At 40.9% G+C, this 25,494-nt stretch overlaps 1 protein-coding gene and 1 non-coding gene across 2 annotated transcripts; one reads left to right on the top strand and one right to left on the bottom strand.

Annotated features, from left to right (window-relative positions):
- Positions 1-10,086: 10,086 nt before the first annotated feature.
- On the bottom strand, positions 10,087-10,205 carry LOC117372922 (5S ribosomal RNA). The gene has a single exon (XR_004541533.1). It is a non-coding gene; the product is annotated as a 5S ribosomal RNA (ribosomal RNA).
- Positions 10,206-13,649: 3,444 nt separating this feature from the next.
- Positions 13,650-23,684, top strand: prdm11 (PR domain containing 11). The gene is made up of 7 exons (XM_033968502.2): positions 13,650-13,779; positions 14,928-14,989; positions 15,600-15,859; positions 16,834-16,901; positions 17,107-17,294; positions 18,039-18,434; positions 20,836-23,684. The coding sequence occupies exons 2-7, from the start codon at positions 14,962-14,964 to the stop codon at positions 22,968-22,970; spliced, it is 3,075 nt and encodes a 1,024-aa protein (XP_033824393.1). The 5' UTR covers positions 13,650-13,779; positions 14,928-14,961; the 3' UTR covers positions 22,971-23,684.
- The last annotated feature ends 1,810 nt before the right edge of the window (positions 23,685-25,494 follow it).

The raw sequence follows: 25,494 nt of genomic DNA, 5'->3' as shown, positions 1-25,494 counted from the left end.
TCATGATGCCTGCAATTCCTGTGTTCTCTCCCCCTCCCCTACCCGTCTGTCCGGAGCTGGGCGGAGTTCCTGACTCCTCCCGCATGCACCTGGAGCACATCAGCGCAATTACCTGCACCTGCTGCCGAGTATATGAGGGCTCGGCAGAAGACACTCAGAGCTAGACCGTCCGCGTGTCAATGTGAATGCTCCAGTCTAGTTTTTGTACTTTGTTACCTGTCCGCCTGTTTGCTCATGGGAGTTTCTGCCACTTTCCAGATTCCTGCTCTTGCTCGTTCCCGCTCCTGCCTCTGTGCTCCAGCTCCGGTACAGTCGACCCTCTGCTTGCCTCCTGCTCTGTCTTGACCTCCGGCTCGGTTCCCGTCTCCTGCTCTGGCTCCCGCTCTCTGGATCACTCCTGCTCAGTCTTCCCTGGTCCTGTCCCTGGTCTCGTCATGCTCCAGTCCTGGCAGTCCCCGCTCCCGCTCCGGTCCTGGTTTTCCTGCTCCTGCCCTGCCCTGCCCTGCCCTACGCCCGTCTGGTCTGCCTCCCGCTACCTACGTCCCCTGTGTGATAAATGAACTGTCTGAACTGTCTTTTGCATGAATTGTAAATAAACACTGTCAACTTGCCCCGAGTCTGCACTCCTTGGTCCGCACCTGCGCTAGCCGTTACGACAGAAACTGACCAAATGTATTTCTTTATCTTTGTCACCATACATGTTTGATTTTAGCTTACAAATAATTTAGACCCTTGACATTGTAAAGGAAACTGTTGTTGCATAGAAACAAAGAATTTAGGTCAATACTAAATATTGAGATGCTTAAATATAGGAAATCTATGCAACAATCACAATGAATTTGAATTGGGGGGTTTTTGAGCATCTGATGGGAAAAAGAAGTTGATACAAGAGACCCTGGAGTGAGGAGGAAAAGTGTGCAGTGGAGAGAAGAATGGGCAAGTTCATAGCCGAGAGTGCCGGGAAAGAAGCCTGTATGTTGTGCATCACACAAGAGTCTCCTGCACTGAAGAACCACTCCTGGAAGGATGTCAAGTGTTTTATTTATAATGAAATACTTAAGGTTAATAAAAAGCTGTTTTAAATGCTTAAGGTAGCTAAGGTTTGTTGCTAAGTTCTCTGCTTTGTGCCAAAGTTGATGATATCGCAGCTTGATGTGGCTGAGCTTGCTGACCTGAAGTTATGAGTGACAGAAGTTCACCTCCAATCAATTTACTGAAGGAGGTGTACCGGGCTGTGGAGAGTATGAGGTGTGCCACATGATGGTTGGCTCCGGGACGCCATTGTCTGGTTCCAAATAGGAGAGACCAGGCTTCCTGGTCGCTCCCCCCCAGTTCAGCCTCCGAGCCAGAAGGTCCTGGACCAGGACCCCTTTGTCGTCTTGCCATGAAAAGTTTATTCCATTGGTAAATAAAAGCCATTTCCTGTTAGGCCCGACTATTGTGTACCATTCAAAACAATCCGTGTGTTTCTATCGTGATTTTTGGTTCCTAGAGACCACTGACAGTGTATCTATGGAGAAGCATGGAACTTTCACATGGCTTTGTTTACCTTCTTCTGGTTGGCTGTGTTGTCAATTTTGTATTGCAAGTTATAGCTTTATTCTATTGGCTTTAACAATTCCAGAGAGGTGTCACTCATGCATATTGACCAATCCGGTGGGGAGGTGGGTCTATGCGCAAAGTAAAGAGGCTGGTATGCGTAGATGCCATTATGCACCAGGACGCAGAGCGAACGGGACAAACTTAGTTTTGCTTCTTTTTTTTGGTTGCTATTCATCAGTAACTACAAAAAATGTCTAAATGGGTGCAGAGGAAACAATACACGGTGGAAGAAGCACTAAAACTGATCGAGGAGGATAATGACATAAGGATGAAGATCTTTTGCATCTCACAAACAGCGACAGTGAATCAGAATACTGTCCAATTTTACAAAAAGTTTCACTAAATTCATTTCTAAAAAAAAAAAAAAAAAATCCTTTTAAGTCTACTGAACACCATTAGTGATATAAAAATGAAATATATAACTTTTACATGACAGAAACGCAAATGGCACTATGTGTGCCGAACGGTGCCAAAATGGAGACCTTGCCTGAATTTCCTGTACTAAAATCTCTCTATATTTGCTTCATCTAATCAGTTTCAAACTTTGCAAAGATCATGTTCACATGTTTTGTTTCTATTTTATGAAGTAAAAAGGCAATGTTTGCAACATTCCAAAGAGTTATTCATCATAAAACATTTTTTTTTTTTAGGCGAGGCTAAAAAAAAAAAAAAATCGAAATGTTTGCTGTGTTTCATCCTAATTTTCTCTTTATCAGTAACACATACATGGATAAATGACATATCAAATTATTCTGCCCAATGATCCCTTTACAGCAGCACAAAATCATTCAAATACACCTTGGGGTTGCTGAAAAAGACCAATTTATAAATGGATACACATTTTTCAAAAATTAGTATTCAAAATAAGCTTAGGTTTTAAAGGGCTAGGAAGGACCCCCACTTGACCCTGATGTTGAGGCCCATGTTGTGTGCCAGACTGGACACTGGGGTCCTCCTAAAGGAAAGCCCAGCAATCAAAAACACCTTTTGATTTGCTCTATGTTAAAATCGCAAGAAGAGTTGAATAAATCTTTGATACAGAAGAAACCAGCCCTCTCAAAGTTCCTGCTGAGCATGCTCTCCCTGGGCCCCGAGGGGCTCGACAGGAGGTCCGGGTTGAGCCGAAGTGGCATACTGTTCACCTGCCAGGAGGTAGAAGGAGCGGAGACTGTAAATGGCCTCAGCATTCCTCCATGTCAACCACACCTCCTTCTCAAAGTGGGGGACCCCATCCAGTGCAGATATGGGGGGTAGCTGGCACAGACTCAAAGCACCAAAGCCCCCTATCTGGTCAACAGTACCAAAAAAGAAATCTTTCCATGCCGCTTTGCACTCAGGATAAAGTTAATTAGAAAATTCCTTGATCCTGAGTGCAAACTTTTTTAGAACAATGTCAATTAGTTTAAGTCCACCTTTGTCATATTCACCTTTGCCACAAAACCCCTCTCCCTCTTCCATATGAAGTGGTTAAAGGGAGATCAACAACTGTGAGGGCGTGCACTAACTTTGATACACACAAAGAGTTGATAACCAGTACTTTGCCTTTTAGAGTGAGCTGAGCTGACCTGAGATTCCACAGGTTCAACGCATTAACAAATGTCATCGACTATTTTTCCACAATTCGTTTCTGCACGATTGCTCATCTTTGCCCAGGAGCACACCCAGGACTTGCTACGAGTCCCCCACTTCCTTCATGTTTAAGTTGGTGTGGACAACAACCGCAACTTTCTGCGGACCTGTACAGGAGACGCAACCAGTTTATAAATCTTTCACCATAGCTCATCCTTTCTAATACGCTCCACAGAAATTCATGCTCGACACGGTCAAAGGCTTTGTTGAAGTCAAAACTGACGTGCATGCCGCCAGTGCTGTGCATCAACTTAAGGAAGTATTTTAGGGAAAGAGTGGTGTCTGATATGTCTCTTCCAGGAATGCTACAAGTCTGTATGGGGCCGACTACACTTTCTATATGTTTCAGTCGATTTGCTAAAACTTTAGCCAGGATGTTGTAGTCGGTGTTCAGGAGGCCGATTGGTCTACAGTTTCCTAGTTTCCCTCTTTCACCTTTTTTGAACAATAACGTGATTACACTCACTGCAAAAGATTTGGATACTCTGCTCTCATTTTCGAAGTCTGTGAACAGGACATGCAATAAGGGTGCAACACGGTCAATGAAAGTTTTATAAAATTAACTCGTGAGCCCATCCTGGTCTGGGTTCTTGTCTACATTTAACTCACGGATGGCCGGTTTAATTTCTTCTAAAGAAATAGGGTCTTCACAGAGCTCAATTTTGCCTGCAGGGCTTCAGTTACAATGCACAGGGCAGCAGGAGATATGCCCTGTGCACTAAAGAGTTGTTCGTAAAACTCGAACTGTCTCCAAGATGATGATTTGGTCGGACACTGTACTACCTGTGCTGTTGATTAATTTTGAAATTAACTGTTTGGACTGCTTCTTTTTTTCCAGACCTAAGAAGAAGGCTGTGGTCTTTTTGCCCTCAGTATGGCGTCCCTGCAGTTTTTGCGCTCAAGTTCCAGGCTTGATCTGAGCCTAAAGAACTCAGGATCCACCGGTCCTGTTGGGAGGCAGCGGCTGCACTAATGCGCTGCATCTGCAGACGCAGAGTGGTCTTCTCGATATTTTCAAGCCGTTGTTTGTGCTTGCAATTGTTGGATAACTTTTTGATCCACTCATTGGCGGTCTCCCACCAGTCGATCAAGCTTTTATAAACCTGTTTCACTTCCAAAGGAATCAAACAAGTCATTTTGTTGCAGTGCTTTTCGTCATTTAAAATAGAACTATTCAGTACCCACAAACCCCCATTACGTTTCCCCCCTGTAAGAGAGAAGCCGACTGAAAGCAGAGAATGATCACTGCAACCCGACCATGTGTAGGCAACACTGCCCAAATAGCTAAGGAGAGAGTCGGACACAAAGCACATGTCTAGTCTGGATTGTTTGAGAATTCCCTCCACAACCTGCCTCCTAGAGAAGGCCCTGGTTTGAGTGTTCAGGATGTGCCACACCTCGGTCATGTTTAAACTGCTTACTGATTCTTTCAAAGTGCTACTAACGTCATTCCTAAATACATTGTTGCAACTAACAATGTCAGTTTTGCTGAATGTAAATTAAAGTCTCCAATTATGATTGTTTTATTGTTTACCAAAGAGAAAAGGTGCACAAAGAAGGTGTTTCTCTCTAACTCATCGTTTGGAGCATGTACATTGATGAGATGGAAGTGGAGGGCCTCCTCAAAATCCAGTACTGTGAAATTTCCTTCAGGATCTAGATGAACTATGCTAGGCTGACCTAGAAAACCAGGCTTTACTAAAACAGCTGCTCCTCTAGAGCGCCCCGAGCCCAGGGCGCAGTACAGAGAGCCCACATTCATGGCCTTCACATTTTGTACGTGCGTCGGGTCCCAGTGTGTCTCTAAATGCACACAATGTCCCAGGGGTCAGCCTGGAATGCTCTGTACATTCGCTCTTGTCCTCTGAGGCCCTCAGCATTAATAGAGAGGAGAGAGAAACTGGCCATGATGGTTAAATTGATGAGGATGTAACCAATTTTTGTTTTGCTTTTTTATTTTTTCCTTTTGCCATTTTTTCACCTCGGCAGTGTCAAATTCCAGTCCGTGTCATCAGGGATGTCTGGTTGAAAGGCAGTGGAATTAGAGGGTGTGTCTGAGACTAGTCTATTTCGAGGGGGCTGTTTCTGGGTATAGCCCAGAAATCCGGGGAATAGCCATGTTGCTTCTGGACAGAGAATGTGTTCTCTGTTGCTGCTGTTTTGTCAAGTCTCTCCCCCTGTCAGATCCGCACGGTTTGGAAGTGTGGCCTGCACACAGCGCCACCTTCCCCGCTTCGGAGGTAGGATGCGGATCCGGCCGCGCATCCACCCTCCTCCCCGGTTCAACCGCCACTGCCTGGGTTTTGGGAGTAGGACCAAGTGTGGCCCCCTCCCCCTGATTGAGGGTAGGGCGAGGATTCACTTCTGCACCCATCCCCTGCACAGGCGCCACTGTGCTGAGCCCGGGGGCGTCTTGCACCACTCAGGACGATGTTGATTAGCCCTGAGCCTGGATCTCACAGAGCACAGATAGGGCCTCTGACTGGGGCTCTTCTCTGTGCTTGCCAAGGTGCATGCTACCCTCTCCTCACCTATTACAATCTCCTCTTCATCGGACTCAACCAGACAAGCGCACAAATGGGCAAACAGACACTCTGCACTTTGGCGCCCTGGGCTCGGTGCACTCTCTAGCGTCCGTCCATGTTAGACATGTGTTTCGCCTCTGGGAGCCTGCTCAGGACTTGTGGGAAATAGCAAAAACACGCATCAAAAAAGCCACAATTAACTATTGCAAACACAAAAATGTTTGAGAACGTCGAGGAGAACATCCTGCGCCAGCGCTTACAAGCATCTGCCTGGGTGCTGCTTCCCAGGAGGGCCAGGTTGACCCTGAGCTTCTCCTGTTCAGGGCCCGCCTGGAGGCCCTGGAGCAGAAGAGCAGGGGGGCCACTCTCAGGGCCAAGGCGAGGTAGCAGTAGAGGGCGAGAGGGGCATGGCCTTCTTCAGCCTCGAGAAGCAGAAACAGTCCAAACTCTACATTGAGAAAATAACCAACAGTGCAGGTGCCACGTCTGCGGAGTACTGCACTTTACTCGAGACAGTACAAGACTTTTACACCCAGCTATTCCACGCACAAGGTACAGTGTCAAAAGCCAATCACGCTGCCATAAACGCTCTTGAGGCCAGACTGACCCAGAGTGATCGCGACCTCTGCAACGAGCCCATCTCCATCGCGGAGGTCCGGGAGGCCATCAAGGGGCTAAACAACAACAAGAGCCCCGGTCAGGATGGCCTCATGAGCGAGTTTTACAAGACATTTGCACACCGGATCGCACCTATACTGCAGATACTTTACACACAGATGCAATTCGAAAACCGCATTTCTACATCATTTTGCACCGGCGTCATAACACTTCTGAATAAAAAAGGCAGCAAATTGGACCTAGAAAATTGCAGACCTATTTCACTACTCAACACGGATTACAAAATCCTCACTAAAATTCTTGCTAACCAGCTCAAATCCATCATTGCCATTGTCATCAGTTCCACCCAATCCTACAGCATACCGCACCACCAAATGTATCATCAAGCACATGCACAACACGGGGGGATAGACGTCAGCGTGGACAGGGTCCAACACTCGTTCTTGTGGTTAGCTGACAGGCACCTTCAAGCTTCAGAGGTCGGTGAGGCAGGGCTGTCCCCTCTCCTCTCTGATGTACAGCAGTGGCAGAGCCCCTGACCGCACTACCGAAAAACACAACCCATGTCTGCGGCATCCTCTCTCCCTCTGGGAGTGAGCTGAAGGTCATGCAGTACGCAGACTGCAAATCTGGGCAGTCCCACCACACATGGTTTGGCGGCAGACTCAAAAAAGGAGCAAATAAAGTAGGCACTACTGGGAGGGGATTAACAAAAACAGAAAAAATGAAAAAAGGATGAAAAAAAGACTTGAAAACACCAAATGAAAGGATAAAAGTTTGTGCCATGCAGCATACAGCTCATTGTGTGGGACAGACATGACGGCGTTTTTGCTCTGTTTGTTTGAAGTTTATTTCACGTTTTTCTATCTAATCCACGATTTATCTTTAAGTTTCTGTACTTTAATTTGACCCCCTCCCAGTAGCGCTTACTGGGAGGCAGACTTTTTACAGCATCATTTGCTCCTTTTTGGAGCAAACGATGCAGACCACCCGGACTGACAAGATGGCGACGACACCTGAACTCAACACGACCAAACCCTCAGAACAACCCCCGTAAAGAAAGGCAAAAAGTATGATAAAGATCTTACCGTATTTTTGGAGTGTAATGGGAAGGAGGTGCCGCTGATGGTCCTGCTCAAAGCGGCAAAAAATGTAGCTGGGAACGTAGTAGCATTTTGATTATTAATAAGAAAAAGTACGAGCTCACCGTGACGTCCAAGACGCGCGTCGGAGGCGTCTGCCCTCAAATGTACAGGCGTCCAGCTGGAGGCATCCAGCGCGTCCTTGACGCCCCGGTGTGAACGCAGACATGGTGGACGGCACCAGATTCGTGCGGGTAAAGTTCTAGACTCACTTCTAGGCTCAATGAATGTTTAAAACTGATGGTTTATTACAAAACATTTTTCTTTTATTATGTCCTCGTCCGCCCCATCCCCCCATGGGTCTCATCTCAGCCCATGTGTTCACACTGGTGCGTCAGTGACGTCGAGTTTACATGCAAAGTCTATACGCGCGTCTTTCCATTTTTTCAGCGCATTTTCAAGCGTCAGACCGCGTGAATCTGGCTTTGAGGCGGCGGAGTTTCTTTTGTTTTTTTTTACGCCAGAGTTGAAAAGGCTGAAGTTTTGGCGTTTGATGCCCCGCGTCAACCAATCAGAGACTACGCTCCAGTGACGTAGCGACGTCATTATTCAGGAGACTCGGAAGCCACAAACCACGGCAAAACAAAAAACAAAAAACTGCCGCCTCAAAGCCTGGATTCACGCGGTCTGACGCGGGGCTGTCAAAAATGCAGGTGTGTTGTTGAGTGCAGTCAAAGACACTGGAAGTTTATGTACGTACTGTACGTACTGTCTGCTTCGTTCAGTATGCTATGTTGCAATAATAAGAGTAGGAATTGAGTAATGATAATTCAGTGTACAATAAAATATACAAAGCTAAAATATAACTGCAGTGAAATATTTCTTCATTATTATCATGACAGAACCAGTTGAGAATAACCAGCAGGGGGACTCCCACCTCCTAGATCTGCCTGCTGCTGCTTCTTCAGGGCAGGCTGGCTCTTCTGCTGCACCCACAGGTGTGTAAAGGCATTAAGTTGTGGTCAGGCTTTCGTAACACTGTATGAGGTTGTTGTGAATTTGAATGTGCAACTTCAGTTTTCAATTTTCTATTAAATGTAATGTAATGTAATGTGTTGTTTTTAACTTATGTTTAAATGTCACTCTCATAACACTTTCTGTTTTGCAGGCCTCCCACCACGGAGGAGAGCAAAGAAGAGGTTCCTGGAGTCGTCGCCCTCCAGCTTCAAGAGAGAGCTACTGGCAGCAGTCCGGGACCGACCTCCTCCTCCTCCTGCTCAGTCTGAGGATGAGCACTTTTTGTTGTCTCTGCTTCCTCTCCTGCAGAAGGTGCCACCTCATTGTAAGGACTTTGTAAAATTTAGTATTCACAGATTATTATATGAAAACACTACAGTTTCTTTACATTTGGAGCCTACTGTGTAGACTGAGGCTGCACCTTCTACAGGGGAGGAAACAGACCCTCCTTTCTCCTCCCCTTCATATGTTCCCTCACTTCCCCCGCCCCTCCTCCAGACAAGGTCCTTTCATAATAATTAAATATGTAAATAGTTAAATTATCTTTTTTTGTTAGTATTTGTTAAATATTTTGATTTTGTAATTTTGTAAATTTTGGAAAATAAAATATATAAATTTGATTATAAAACATTTGTTTTTTACACATGCACCATTTGTCTACTACTGTGTAGTTTGTAAGGTAATTGTTGTTGTTAATCAGTAATTGTTAACAAAATATATGCCGTATTTATATATCTAAAAGCTTACCGCATTTACCAATTGAAGACCATAAATAAAACATCAAAAAAGCAGAGACAAGAGTGAAGTAAATCTGTATGTTTTATTAATTTTCCTGTTTAACCTGGTAATTAGGGTCAATCTTGAATGGACATGTTGTGATGAACCTGAAGCCACAGTCAGCAGCACAGTCCTGGCAGCTAATACCTGCGAACAAGAAACAGTACAAGAATATACTATTAAATTATATTAAAATTTTGGTCTTATAATATTTGCTAAGTAAATAAATATTATGAATCATAACCACAGACAATGTTAAGCTCTTTATAGTTAAGTGGGTGGCTCTTATTATTATTATTTGTATATTCTATAACGCTGGCTTCACACAAACGGAGACTATTTGCAGTAGCAAGAACAGATAACTCAAAATGATTAACACATTTCTAAGCTACTTTTAATTGCTAATACCTGAATACAAAATAAGTTACTATTATTGCATTCAGAATTATTAATATTTATATGTGCTAACCGAAGACAGATGGACAGGAGCTCCACAGATGAAATCGAGCGCCTGTAGTTGGTGTCCTGGGACGTTATCCGCGCACCAGTGCGGGACAGCAGGTGATCGAACTGGGCCTGGGACAAATGAAAGTACTGCTGGAAGCAGTGGTCATCCAGTCGGAGCTCCTGGAGCAGGTGATGAAACTCCAAACGCCTCTGAATTATATCGTGGACCCAGACACGCCGCCACCGAGCCGATAGCTTCCGTTGATGACTTTTGTGCAATAAATACACCAAAGCCACTCTCTCAACTTGGTCTGGCATTGTGCACAAAAAGCCTATGAGTGCTTTTCCGGTCTTTTTCTCCAGCGCACTTGAGTGGAAATCAATGAAAATGCTTACAGTACCTGGTATTCCCAGGTGGTCTCCCATCCAAGTACTAACCAGGCCCGAACTTGATTAGCTTCAGAGATCAGATGAGATCAGGCATACCCAAGTTGGTGTGGCCATAAGCGAAAGCATGCACAACCAAATCCCTAGTTATAAACAGTAAACCGCACTCCGCCTTCCCTCCGGCGACCCCACCACCCACCTCAGACACCTCCCTGCTCCCTCACAACACCCCCCCCCCCCAATTGTACCAATTACTGTTACAGCAATATGACCAGAAGAGGGAGCTGTTCTGATACGTTTCTACATTTTAAAACTCTCAGGCGGAGCTCTTGGGCTTACTGGGTTCATGTGTTTTGTTTGTGTTTTTTGATTCATTAATTTAACTCCATCAGATATAAAAGAACAGATTGTTACATGGTTGAATGTAAAGAAAAAAAGAAAGAAAGTCAAAATAACCATGTGTACCTAAAGAATGACACTGCTGCAGTTACTATTTAGCCCCTATAACTCACTTTAAGCCACAAGCTGCACAATATGTCACAATCAAATCAAAAATTCAGTTTGATTTGGTCAAAGAACAATATATCATGTTTTTTTTTTGTTCATATTTCAGTCTTGTCTCAAATGTTAATGCTCTTTTAGTTCTTTACAATGTGCACTCTGTACAGAATCCTGCTTTTTAAACATATATCACAAATCACAAGAGTTTTTCTTGCATACTGAGCTGCAGTGCTGAACCAGAGAGAGGGAGGGGCCACACACGAGGGAGGGAGGGGCAACAGAAGGAGTGGGAAGGGCCACACATGAGGAGGGAGGGGCCAATCAGGAGGAGGGAGGGGCCACAATTGAGGAGGGAGGGGCCACAGAGGGAGGGTGAGGAGCCTGACCCTGCTTTACAATTTACATTTTAAACCAAAAGGAATTTCTCCTTGCATGTCAGAGTGACTGTTTGGAGACACACTTTCTGGTTTTGCCATTTCACAGTTTTATTGCTGCATAAGTCAGGTTTCCCACATGCCCTGGAAATTCAGAAAAATCGGGAAAATAATTGATAATAAATCATATTTTTTTTTTATGTTTTAAATGGAGGGAGAGATTGGGGGAGTTTTTTGGTTTTTTTTCCTCGGAAAGGACCAAAGCACAGATCAAGCACAGAACAAGCACGCAAGTCATTGACCTACTGAGGAAGGGACTTGCTCAACTTTGCTGTGACTGGTGAGATGAGCTCTTAACCTGCTCAATGGTGCTCAACTACTGACAGACAATGGACATTAGGACTTAAATACACTTACACACACACATACACATACATATATACACTACACACATATGCACACACATATACAAACACATACACACTACACACATACACACACACCTACACTACACACATATACACACACATATACACACATATACACTACACACATACACTACACACATATACAAACACATACACACTACACACATATACACTACACACATACACACACATATACACTACACACATACACACACATATACACTACACACATATGCACACACATATACACTACACACATACGCAAACACATACACACTACACACATACACACACATATACACTACACACATATACAAACACATACACACTACACAAACACACACACATATACACTACACACATATACACTACACACATACACACACATATACACTACACACATATGCACACACATATACACTACACACATATACACTACACACATGTACAAACACATATACACTACACACATACAGACTACACACATATACACTACACACATATACACTACACACATATACACTACACACATACACACACATATACACTACACACATGTACAAACACATATACACTACACACATACAGACTCCACACATATACACTACACACATATACACTACACACATATACACTACACACATATACACTACACACATACGCAAACACATACACACTACACACATACACACACATATACACTACACACATATACAAACACATACACACTACACAAACACACACACATATACACTACACACATATACACTACACACATACACACACATATACACTACACACATATGCACACACATATACACTACACACATATACACTACACACATGTACAAACACATATACACTACACACATACAGACTACACACATACACACATATACACTACACACATATACACTACACACATATGCACACACATATACACACACATATGCACTACACACATACAGTACACACATACAGACTACACACATATACACACACATATCAGAATCAGAAGACTTTTATTGCCATAGTCTGTGAACACAGTTCACAAACTAGGAACTTGCTTTGGTGAAAAAGTGCAACATAAACACACTGAATAAATACAAATACAAATAAGGGCATGCACAAAGTTAAAAAGATATGCTTAAAATATACACACACATATACAGACTACACACATATACACACACACATATACACTAGACACATACAGACTACACACATATACACACACATATACACTACACACATATACAGACTCCACACATACAGACTCCACACATATACACTACACACATATACACTACACACATACAGACTACACACATATACACACACATATACACTACACACATATACAGACTCCACACATACAGACTACACACATATACACTACACACATACACACTACACACATATACACGCATATACACTACACACATACACTACATATTTATACACAACACACATATACACTACACACACACACATGCAGATACACATTTATAAACAACACACATATACACAACACTTGATGTTTCTTTGTAGATAACTCTGTCTATGAGAATCATCAGTTGTGCACCTTCCAGTGGAAGCAGGGGGAGACATTGTTTTGTGTTGTTCATGTCTCTGGGTTTTAAGTATTGGCCTGGACTTGGACTAAAGGGGGGTCATGTCTTCTTGTCCGAACAATCTGTCAAAAGGCCCATATAAGTATAAGACTCTTCCTGAAGGACCCAAAATGACACTGTCCAGCACGCTCAGTGGTGTCCCTGCACCTTCACTTGACTCAGGTCGTTTAGATTAAATGTGGTTTTAAATGGCATACAGTGATGTAACACATTGATGCTTCCAGCTATTGTTTTTGCCTATATTTTGCACTGCTTCACTAGTCTCTATACCACAGTGGGCAAGTATTACTGTCCTGAAGTGGTTAAAAGCCACATCAATGCTTAATATAGTAACTTTCACAAGATAAAACTAATTAAAAATGCTAGCACATATTCAAGTCTTAATATTTCACATTTATGTGTGGAGGATGGACGAAACTGAAGTTTGGATCTGCTGACAGACTTAGAGTCTCTTAGGCTTACATCTGAGAGTGTGCCATTACATTTCAGAGTGATTTCTTAACTTAGATGTGTCAGCATCGGTTAAACGCGGTCACTTTCCCTGACTGCGCTGGACACCTTAAATCCTCGCAGTTAACTTTAATTTTTTGCGCATTCGCTTTCCTCCGTCCTCCTATATGTCATTTCCTGTGATAAAAATGGTGGCCAGTGCTCGGGGAGGCGACTGAGTCCTCTTGGCTAGAAGCTTTTTGCCTTTTCCACAGTGGAAAGTTTGGCTCCGAGTCCGCGGTGCAGAGAGCAGCGGTGAGCGGCTGGAGGTGAGTCCGTGCCGCGGAGCGCGGGACACGGACACAGTCCGCCCGCTGCCTGGAGCCTGGAGCTTCTGTGGCGAGTGACAGTGAAATTTAACATGGCTTCCGAAAACTACTGCAGCTCGCCAACCAGCCCCAGCCCCTGAATGCGGCACAAACAGCGGAGGAAAACTGCAGCGCGAGCGGAGGAGTGCCGCTGACGCATGTGACGCACGGGGACACACAAGTTAAGGACAAGTTTGGAGCCACTGGAGAGAAAAAAAGCGCAGTTTTAAAGCGAAATGCACAGGAGTTTGCGTCGTTGCAGAGTTTTTAAAATGCGTAGGCGAATTAAAGAAACAGTCTTTGTTTTGTAAAAGTAGCAGGTATTATATAATGAACTCCTTCTGGACTCATTTCTAAACTGAACCAGTGATAAAATAGTGTAATAAAGGCTTAAAGCATCTTAATGATAATGTATGCCAAAAGATGTACTTACTAGTTGAGTTGTCATTTATTGTGACAGAGAGAAGCTTGCACTGGGCAGTGAGTTTTGGGGTTTAATTCTAGGCTAAATGGACTAGGCCTATTTATGAGGCTTTGGAGTCTGAAGGAACAGGCTTTATGGGAATGTAATTACAACTGTTTTAGTGAATTTAATTAATGTTAATTTTTTCCCCGTTAATGTTTATTACATTATTTCAGAATGAAAACTGCTTATTTTAAATTGTAATAGGCTCCTTCAGTTTGCTGAATGTCACTTACCACTCTTTACCTTCATTTGTCTATGTAGAGTTGTACATGTTAAAGGTGCAATGGTAATGGAGGGTCTGACACTTGTTTGTCTGCTTGGAGCTGTTATTGCTTTGTGGGAATGTTCCACAGCAGTAAGTAATGTAATGTACATATATTTTTATTATTTTTATTACAAAATATACAAAAATACTTTGAAAACATGCATTTCTATCTTTTTGAAGATAAGTATAATGCTATATAGTAAAACATTCAAGGCAAAGCAGTAACATCCCTTTGGAGACAAGAGTGGCAGGTAGCAGACTCTCCACAGAAAAATTACAGTGAACCTTTAAATCTTACAGACAATATTGTCTGTATTATTATTAAAAATCCTAATTCTGTGTATGCTGATATTTCTTTCTTATTATATTTGCTCACAGTGGACGCAGAGCTGCAGTGGACCATGGTTCTATCATGAGTGAGCAGCCCCTGGACCTTTGGTGTAAGTCATGGCTCTAAACTGGGGTCAACCTACCTACGAGGCCTAATCTCAAAAGTTGAGATAGGCAAATTCCTGTAAAAATATACACGACTGTAAACTAATTAATATAGTAGACTCATCACAAATATTTTGTACTACAGTCGATTGTTAGGGTAATTGTACTTTTTCATGTAGATTTTTAAATCTGCAGTTGTACATGTAATTAAGTATAGATCTGTCCATGTAATTGTAATTAGTTACATCTTAAATCATAATAGCTACTGAGTACTGTACACGTCCCAGTTTTTCCAGCCCTCAGCTATCTCTGCTCCTTCATAAACATACAAATACACCCAACAGCATCTTCTCCTCTGATGGGCCAGAGCTCAGAGAATACGGCGACTGCAGTTTTAAACAACTAATTCAGTTTTACTCTTTTTAAATGATAAAGTTTTGTATCGAAGTGTGATCTGAAATATTTCTATTTGCACTAAAAGGAACTGTGTGGTATTTTTCATGCATACTTTTTACTTGAGTACAATTTTGGGAGTAGTATTTCATATTAGCCATGTAATTGTACTTTTACTGGAGTACTTTTTCCACCACTGTAATTTTCCTTTTGTATCCTTAGTCTGTGAGCAGTGCCAGCTCCCCTTCGCTGACCACTGTCCCACCCACGGGCCGCCTGTGCTGGTTCGGGACACTGCGGTGCCTCTGGGGACTGTGGGTAGGGCCTCTCTCACGCCCCCTGCTGGTATAGAGATCTTCACTGAGGGGCAGGAGGTGGACGTCCGCTGCACCGGCCCTGGGTTTCCTCTAGGGGCAGTGTTTGGGCCCTACGAGGGCGAGCTGGTGACTAAAGACAGGTCATCTGGCTTTTTCTCATGGATTGTAAGTGCAATATGTGATTTCTACAGCCTTGCCTTTAGTAAACAAATTACTCAGTTAATAAATATAATTGGTAGTTTTCAGATACTAGATGATGATTCATACTCTCAGATAGGGGCAACAGCAACTTTACCCTACTGATTAGATTGTACTTTGCTATGAAATATGCAAAAGGTAAACGCACAAATGTTGAAGCTGATTCTAGTATTGACTGGACCAAAGAGCTCACTGTATTACAACACGAATCTGCATTTTAACAGTCTTCATTTTAGCTGCCCCCAGTTGTATTAAATATTATCATGTTTTCTTTTCAGTTGAGTTAATTTGTTGTATTTGTTAGATTTCACATCTTTTAAAAATATGAAGCCTAGATGTATTGTATCTGTATATGAAAGCAGATGTATTCATTCAAATCATAAGTTCAAAGGTACGGACAAATCTCAGAAATGTTTAAAACTGGTTTCTATGTGCATTGAAATTGATTAAAAAGACAATTTCACCTTAGTGTAACAATGTATGGATAATGTGTAAAGTGTGGAGTGAGAAATAATAGCAGTATAAGTTAACTGTAAAGCAATTAGTGTTGTCACAATACTAAAATGTTATGAAAAGACTTGATAATCAATACCAATTCCAATACCACGATGACAATAAAAACACTCTTTATTTGACAATAGAATGTGATTTTCCACATTAAATGGTAGTGCTTTCTCAGTGTGCAGTAGGTTCATAGTGGTCCATGGGTGTATACTAGTCTATGTGTCTTATACTTATGAAAGATACAGCACAAGATCATTCTAAAGTTATTCAGGAAAGGTTCATTTCTGTCCTGTGAATGTGACTTTTTTACTATTGATACTTGTTCAAATAAGTATCTAGTTTTGATATTAGTTTTAATATTGATTAGTATCTGATTTTCAATATTTTGACAACCCTAAAAGCAACAGTAAAATCGTATGCTGCTCATGTTTTCACAGATCGTTGATTCGAACAACACTTATCAGTCAATCGATGGAAGTGATGAGACCAAAGCAAACTGGATGAGGTAGTTATTACTTACAAATATGCATGTCCTGTGTTACTTTGGTAGAGTGGTTATCGTGTCTCCTCCTCTCAGTCAGGAGGTTGTGGGTGAGACTCCTGATCTCTCTGAGTGGAGGGTGCATGTCCTTCTTATGTTACTGCGGCAGAGCGGTTATCCTGTCTGCTGCCTCTCCTTAAGACGGCAGATTTTTGTCCTGTTTGTCCAGGTTTGTGCGCACTTCTTCAGATGACAGTGAAAGAAACCTCACGGCCTTCCAGCGTGGTAAACAGATCTACTTCAGAGTGTGTCGCCCCCTTGTGGCCGGAGAGAGGCTCAGAGTGTGGTACAGTTCAAAGTATATCCAGAGACTGCACAGTGTGTCCCAGGAAAAAATCAACCAAAGACTAAAGACAGGTGAGGAAAAGATGGAGTTAAAGTGAGTTTTTACTTACTTTGTTAGGATGATGTTTTTTGTAAATATAAATTATAGTCAAGTCAAGATGCAGTTTGCAAAGAAAACTTGAAAAATATATTAAAAATTACAAGTAGACAGTTTAAGACTGTTTTAGAGACTTCCACATTGATGACACTAAGGAGAATTCTATACAAAGGTTAAGCCCAATTTACCCACAAGAATTTAATAAAAAAATTTCCCGACACTTTAAAAAGTATTTCAAAATTATTAATATTACAAAATAAAGCTGTTTTCTATTTTCCATTCTTTATATTTTAATTCGTAAAATAATAATTTCATTCAAATAAAACCTCAGACAGAGCAGAGCCTACAGTTAGCATTACACCCCCAGGGAATATTGATGACATCAGCCGCAAAGTATCAGTTGTGAAAAATGTAATTAACTTTTGTTTGACAGAAAAGACATTAAACTTTGTGGCAGTTTTTGTTTCCTGTGGATAAGCCCAGTAATAACAGAGATATTAATCATAAACTAGGTCCACACATCTGCAGTCTGACAGTTAAACAGCAAACTCCACCTCACTTTTAAACTGTAGGAATTGTATAATATTGTAATATCATGTGAATACAACGGGCAGCTCAGACTTTTAAAAACTATATACTTTATTTTAAGTTGTAAAATGTGAAATACCGACGCTAAGCCATCCAGAAGTAGGTTAAAAGTGTAGATCTGATTTGTGCAGGTCCTGAAGTCTCATCCAACTTAAAAACAAGGGAGGACTCAGAAGACCAGCCTCCTGCAAAGAGGAAGAAAATTGACCTGATTTTTAAAGACGTTCTGGAGGAAAAGTGTAAAGTCCCACTGCACACGCTGACCCTGAACACATCAGACACATGTAAAATCCCACCGCAGAGCCAGGCCTTGAACACAGCACAAGACGGTGGTTCATGTGGGCTGGTTTTGAAGCAGGAACCAGAGGAACCATCAACGTCTTTCTGTCCGAACTGCGTGAAGCTTAAACGGAGGGTTGCTGAGCTGGAGGCGGAGATAGAACGTCTTCGGGGGCAACAGGCCACTCCAACAAATGACCAGACCCCACCGCCGTGTATCGAACAGGCACCTGTTGAAGAGTACCAAGGTGAGTCTCCCAAAGTACACTCAAGTACTCAAATACACAGCCATCTCCTTGAATTAAATGGGCTGTACCTGATTTGAAACAAGTGAAGTTTGTTTCAGAATGAACTGAACTGAACTCTCTCCAACTACAACAAAGAAACAATTGTCAGGGATAGTCACAAACAGTGGTTTGTAATTGGTTCTTATCCAACAACTGATCTGGGGTCTCATGTATAAAGCGTGAGTACATATAATGTTATGTATGTGAATTTCCATCTTAACTTTATTATCAATAATAACACAACTTTATATAGAAATGAGCTGTTAGTCCAAAAACTCTGAACTTTGAGCATTGGGGATTTCAGAGGTGAGGCAGAAGGAGATCTGTGTTAAGAAAGATGAGAATTATGCAAATTTGAGGATGTTTGTGGAAGTTTGTGTTTTGTCTATACGTACACTTTTAGTAAGAATTCCAAGTTTTATAAATGAGACCCTGATTGGATAAAATTACCTGGCCATTTGTTTCCTTATGGTTCTCATCCAAGAAATTGTCTTTCAAAATGTTCAGCCAAAGTTATCCAGTCTCATTCTTTGCTTTTAAAATACAATGTATGAAACAATAGGTGTTTTCCCGATTTAGAAGAAATAAAATCAGGTACAAACCCTTCAGGTCCTATGTTATGCAAAATTGACATTTCTGAGCTTTAAGTCACGTTAGAATGTTGTTACCTCATCACATACCCGGAGTTGTGATTTGTTTCATTCAAACATGTTGGAGTAATCTTTTGTAGTTTTCAATCGGTAGTTTTCAAATTAACAGCTCCTTTTACCTTTTGTTTAGTAGACATTGATCATTTGAGGGCTAAAATTATCCAAATGATTCTAGTGAATGTGTATGGAGTTTTAAAACACCGTGGAGCGCTTCCTGTATCAACACGTGATATTACAAGGTGGAGCAGAGTGTTTTCTGTTTCACAGAAGAACTAAGCCTAAATCTGCAGACTTTGTTTGTTAAACATGTGTGAATGAAACAAAACACAACTTCAAGTCTGACTGTGATGAGGAAACAACATTGTAACACAGATCAGAAAATAGTGTGATATGGGCCCTTTAAATTAGGTTAAATTCAGAATATATTTTGAAAAACCTTTGACAAATTTAGATGTTTTATACTCAAAATATAGGGTAATTGAGCCCAAAAAATTGAAACAAGAAAACCCTACACTGAAACAATTTTGAAATAATCAGATTTTAAGATTTGCAGAAATAGAGCCATGCTAGTTTTTCGTGACGAGGTCCTGGCTAAGATCTGGAGGTACCCTGTAGACCAGGAGTGTCCAAACCTGAGGTGAAAATGTGTGGGGGCCGACCATTCGGCCTCATCATTTTTTGAACCATTAATATTAAATGTAAATTAACTAGTTATTTTTCTTTTTTTATTTTATTGCAAATGACTTTCACCTTTCAAAATTTAGTGAATGATATACAGATCATAAATATGAAAAAGTGAACATTTAAACTGTGATTTTGATAATCACAATAAAATAAATTTACTGAGGTTTTAGAATTTGTTCTCTTCAGAAGGTTTAACAAAAAACTTGCCTGCACTAATGTGAAGGAACTGAGATCTGTGGTAAATAGGCCAGATCTGGTTCAAAGACAGAGGTTTTAATGCACAAAACATCACTCAGGTAAGAGTCAGTTAGTCTTGTCCTCGCACGATTCAGGTTCATAACCGAGAATGTCTTCTCACACAAATATGTTGAACCAAACAAACTCAGCATTTTCTTAGCAAAGGTTTGAATTTCTTTAAACCTGTCTTGATCCAGTTGGCGATAAAAATCAGCGAGAGCGCAGCCTCGGTGCACAGCTCAGATCTGCTTCCATCTTCTGGTGAAATATAATATTGCTTCTACATGTGTATTTTACAATGGTCAACAGTGCTGATGGACCACACATAATTATTTTTATTCCAGAGACTGCAGGCCACTGGAAATTTGTACAGGGTCCCCCGGGCCAGACTTTGGATATGCCTGCTATAAACCAACAAACACAAATGTAGTCACAGTATATGTACAAAAATGTGTAATAAACCTCAAGTATCTGATTTTCAAACCATGTACTGAGGAGGTAGATATTGTCTAATTTGTTCCTAGCTCAACAGAGTGGAACATCCAGTCAGCTCCAAACAGTCATCAAAGAGTCATATGGCACTTTCTAATAAATTGGCAAAGAGAAAATCATTCATATTTAGATCAAAACTGCACGTCATGGTCTAATAGTTGTTATAAGGTTCTGCTTTTACAATATAATTTCTGGAGGGAAAATAGCTTTTACTAATTTACAGGGAAAAAAGTTGAGTGTGTTGATATTTATAAAATGATTCAGTGTTACTCCAAATTCAGCTTGTTTTATTTTTTTAGCGATGGAGTCTCTAACACCGTCTCAAGTTGTTTTTGAAGAAGACGAGCAGGACTTGGACTCTGCTGATGAATCCATGTCCACAGACCTGGTCATCTCCCCAGACGACTCTTCCAAAATCCCCTGTGCAGGCGGTCGACGAATAAGACGCTTTAAACAGGAGTGGCTCAAAAAGTTCTGGTTCCTTCGATATTCCCAAACACGCAACGAAATGTGGTGCCATGTTTGCCGCCAATACACCGTGCAATCCTCACGGACTTCTGCTTTCATAGTTGGTTCGAGACAGTTCAAAATCCACACTATTAAACTCCACAGCCAGAGCAACTTGCACAAGAAATGCCTGCAGCTTTACAAACTGAGAATGCATCCGGAAAAGACAGAAGAAATGTGCAAAAATATGACGTTGTTGTTCAATTCGGCATATCATTTGGCTTCGGAAGGACGGTCATATTCGGAACTGCGATCATTGGCAGAGCTACTGAAGAAATGCGAACTTAAACTAGTCGATCAATACATGAATGAGGGAGATTGCCAAATACTCATTCACCACATTGCAAGAGCATTAAGGGAAGATTTAGCTGAGAAAATGCGACTGTCACCATTTTTAAGTGTCATTATGGATGCACAAAACAACGATTTGTTTTCGGACACGGTAGCGGTTTACGTCCAGTTGTTGACAAACGATGGTTCACCCAATACCGAACTTCTGTCACTGCAAAGATTGTCGATTGCGAATGTTGAGGGCTGTCTCCAAGCATTAGAGCAAGCTTTTAGTGTTACTGGGTTGCAGTTTCAGGAGTTGTTAGTGGTCGGATTTGGAGTAGATGGAGCGAATATTTCTTTAGCGACCAGAGCGGATTTGTACATTGCTTTGCAGAAGATATTCCCATGGATTTTGTGCCTTCCTATTATGATAAGTCGACCACATTTGGAAATTCTGGATGCAATTAGTGGCAAAGAGCTGTCCTGTTTGGAAGACTTGGAAAACAATCTTAAACAGTTGCTGAGTTTCTATCGTTACTCTCCTCGAATGATGTCGGAGCTTAGGGACGCGGCACCAACTCTGTCTGAAGAAACCGAATTTCTGGGCGATATTCGAGCAATTCGTTGGATCATCGGTGAACCAAATGTGCTTAATGCTCTCATAAAAGATTATTTTGAAGTTGTCTCTCACTTGAAAGAAATTAGCACACAAACGCAAGGTGCCGACGCTTCTGCCATTGCTTTATCGCTTCTACAGTTTCTGTTAGATTACCAATCAGTCAAACTAATGTACTTTATGTTAGATATCATTGCTGTATTGTCGAGATTGGCTCTAACATTTCAAAGCAATGTCGTACTGGTGTCCAAAGTGGAAAATAAAATTGAAGAAGCCATTCAGGACATAGGGTTGCTTAGCAATTCCCCAGGTGAGTACCTCCAAGAATTTGAAGACAACTTTCGAGATAGTTTTAATGGAGTGGATCTGAAAAACTTGCTTGTCGCAGAATCAAAATTTCAATCAATTCGTGAAAAGATTTGCAACAAAAGTCAAGTTACCTTGAGTCAACATCTAGAATCACAAAGTTGTTCATTTGTCAAAGCGTGCAAAGTGTTTGACTTGTCTGCATGGCCTGAAAATATGGAGGAATTGCACACTTTTGGAGAGGAGGAAATTCAGATAATTTGTGGACATCTGAAGACATTTCCCTCATTTAGACAAGAGCTATCCTGTTCTGAAGCTAGGAACAATATAACATGCGAATGGCAAGGGTTAAAGTTCAACTACAATTCGAGCGGTTTTAAAGATATCATCAGTCACATCTGCACAAACAAGCATCGTTACCAGATCCTAAGTAGAGTCGCTCAGTTCATAAAAGTTCTCCCCAGTACAACAGTTTGCTGTGAAAAGGGACGTGCGGCTATGCTAAAGACTGGAAGAAACAATAGACCCAGGTTAACATTGGAGCAGATGAACGATATGCTAACACTAGCAGTGAACGGGCCGCCAATAGCTAGTTTCGATGCTAAAAGAGCGCTAGACAGTTGGTTTGAGGAGAAATCAGGCCAGAGTGACGCAATTTCGACTGCGATGGTGGTGAAGATGATGGACGATAAACAACATAGCAACGAAACAGAATTTTACCCAGACATTTAGAGAAGTGAGTACTACATTCTATTAGGTACATCCCATAGACTGTATGTATAAATGGACATAGCAGTCCCGCTGGCCGCCGCGTTCCCAATAGGAAGTGAGCACGGGGACATTCGGCTCCACTGACGCTGGCTCCAATTCACTTTCTATTGAAAAAGCGTCGCCCTCTCTCTATTACTGCTGCTGTCAGATTAAATTTTGGTCTCAAAATGTCAGTTTTACCCGACTTCGCACGATCCTGGGGTTTTTATTGTGATATTTTGTCTGTAAATAAAGATATGAACATTAATAACCACCCAATCAGGTGCCTTCATTCCCTGAAGTCATTCTCGCTAGTGTTAGCAACAGGTTTGATTGACAGGGTTGCTAAGTGGGAAGGGGTGCCATTTTCAACACTCTGGCTCCTGATTATTTTTTTGGTTGCTATGATACACACGATTGGATTTCTACATATTGATCTTGGCTCCAGATTAGTTGCTATAACTGCTAGCCTTGACTGACTTCATTTGGCTTATATATATAAAGGTCCATAAAAGCATGTCATTATATCATTCTGCATTAATATAAAGTGTAATTTCATGCCAAACTTAAGCTTTGCCTTACTTGTACAAGGGGATTGATAGACTGAATGTAATGTTGAAAATGATAAACCAAAAGAGACTGTTGAACTGGCTTATCACTGCTCCATGTCTTTCAATAAAACAGTACAAATATCAGGCTTAGACAATGTTATTTCAATTGCATCTTGTCTGATCTTGAAAAATAAACATTTTTATTTTCCAAAGAATATATGGGGAGTCTATGCATCAAGAGAGGTGGATAGAGTAGCCAAAAATTGACTCAAGTAAGAGTAATGCTACTTCAAAATAATATTATTCAAGTAGAAGTACAAAGTAGTGGTCCAAGAAATTAACCGTTAGGACGTCTGATTTATAATTTAAGTTCATGTTTAATTATGCCCAGAATCTGGTATTTTCAAAGATCAGACATAAACATTTCAAAAACTACAACCTAAAGCTTTTGTCACTTACTCATACTGTAGACTCAAGAGTATTGTTAGTTCAATAAAACTATCACGCAAGTAGAAGTAAAAGTATCCTGCAAGAAAAGTATCCGGAAAAGTAAAATTTCTTCAAATCCTGGGTTAGTCCCCAATAAATGTAATGGAGTACTACCCACCTCAGTGCATCAATATCTTGTTTGTTATAGAGTTGTCATAATTCCAAAATTTGCTAAAAAAAAAAACAAAAACAAAAAAACTCTTAATAAAACTAAGGCTGTAGAAATACATTTTCAACCAAAAATATTATCTTCAGCTTTCTTTACAATTACCTTGCGGTTTACTACTACTTCTGTTATACATACGACATTGTAAAACTATAAGACTTTTTTTTTTTTTTTTTTTTTTACCCTAACCCATTTATTTCATTACCTATACTTGCTCTAATGACTTTTTTGTTTTCATACTAGTTTTAGTATCGATTAGTACCTGGGTATAGATTTTATGACAACCCTATATATATAATGATATTTTACATACATTATACATTTACAGATAACCTATGTATGTTAATCTGGCACCTCTGGGAACCTTATCAACATTACATCCAAAAATCTAAATAAATTATCACAGTTAGCAATTATTGGAGTATTGTTTTCTGCATCCTTGAAAGCTAGAAAAATACAATGCATGTGATTCTTGTATTATTGAAGGTCCTATATTACACTATTTCTGATCTATGTTATAATCTTTCCTCATAAAAAACATACCTTGGGTTTTATTTCATTCACACATGTTTAACATACAAACCCTGCATATTTAGGCTGAGGAAAACACTCTGCTCCACCTTGTGATGTCATGTGGTAATACAGGAAGTGCTCACAAGAAACCATTTCGTGTAATATAGGACCTTTAACGTGTATTTGACAGACATGTTTTTGTCCCAAAAATTGTCCCACTAATATATTCTTGTTTTGCTTTTAATTTTGTTTTTCTTTTTTTCTCAAGGCATCAGTTTGAAACCTCCATTACAAAAAAACTATTTACTTTCTTTACGGACATGTCAATCAAATGAATTGTAACTCAAGCCTTATAGTCGTCCACTGAAAAGTGTCCTGCTGAATGTGTCTCAGTGTTGGACCAAAGTCAGAAAAACTAAAAGGAAGTGAATGAACGGATGAATGAGCAAATACACAGAGAAATCTGACAACAAAAGTAAAATAACTGAAACTTTAATGATAAACTATAAACTATAAACTGTAAACTATCTATCCCCAGCAACCATTATATAAAAATCAATGTATATAGCAAAGGTTCCAAAGAGCTGCACAGAGACTTAATTAGATTAATAATAAAAAAAAATAAAAAAAACAACAACATGGTTTCAGGTTAAGATTATTTGTTATCCTAGTTTAGTCCTGGTTTAGTGCTAAATCAGTCCTGGTTTAGTCTTGTTTTAATCTTAGTTTAATCCTGGTTTAGTCCTGTTTTAGTCCTGGTTTAGTCCTGTTTTAATCCTGGTTTAGT

The sequence above is a fragment of the Periophthalmus magnuspinnatus genome, chromosome 6, assembly GCF_009829125.3.
Source record: "Periophthalmus magnuspinnatus isolate fPerMag1 chromosome 6, fPerMag1.2.pri, whole genome shotgun sequence".
In the NCBI taxonomy this organism is placed as follows: Eukaryota; Metazoa; Chordata; class Actinopteri; order Gobiiformes; family Gobiidae; genus Periophthalmus; species Periophthalmus magnuspinnatus.
The sequence above is the reverse complement of the archived record's forward strand: the minus strand, read 5'-3'. Positions and strand labels throughout refer to the sequence as shown.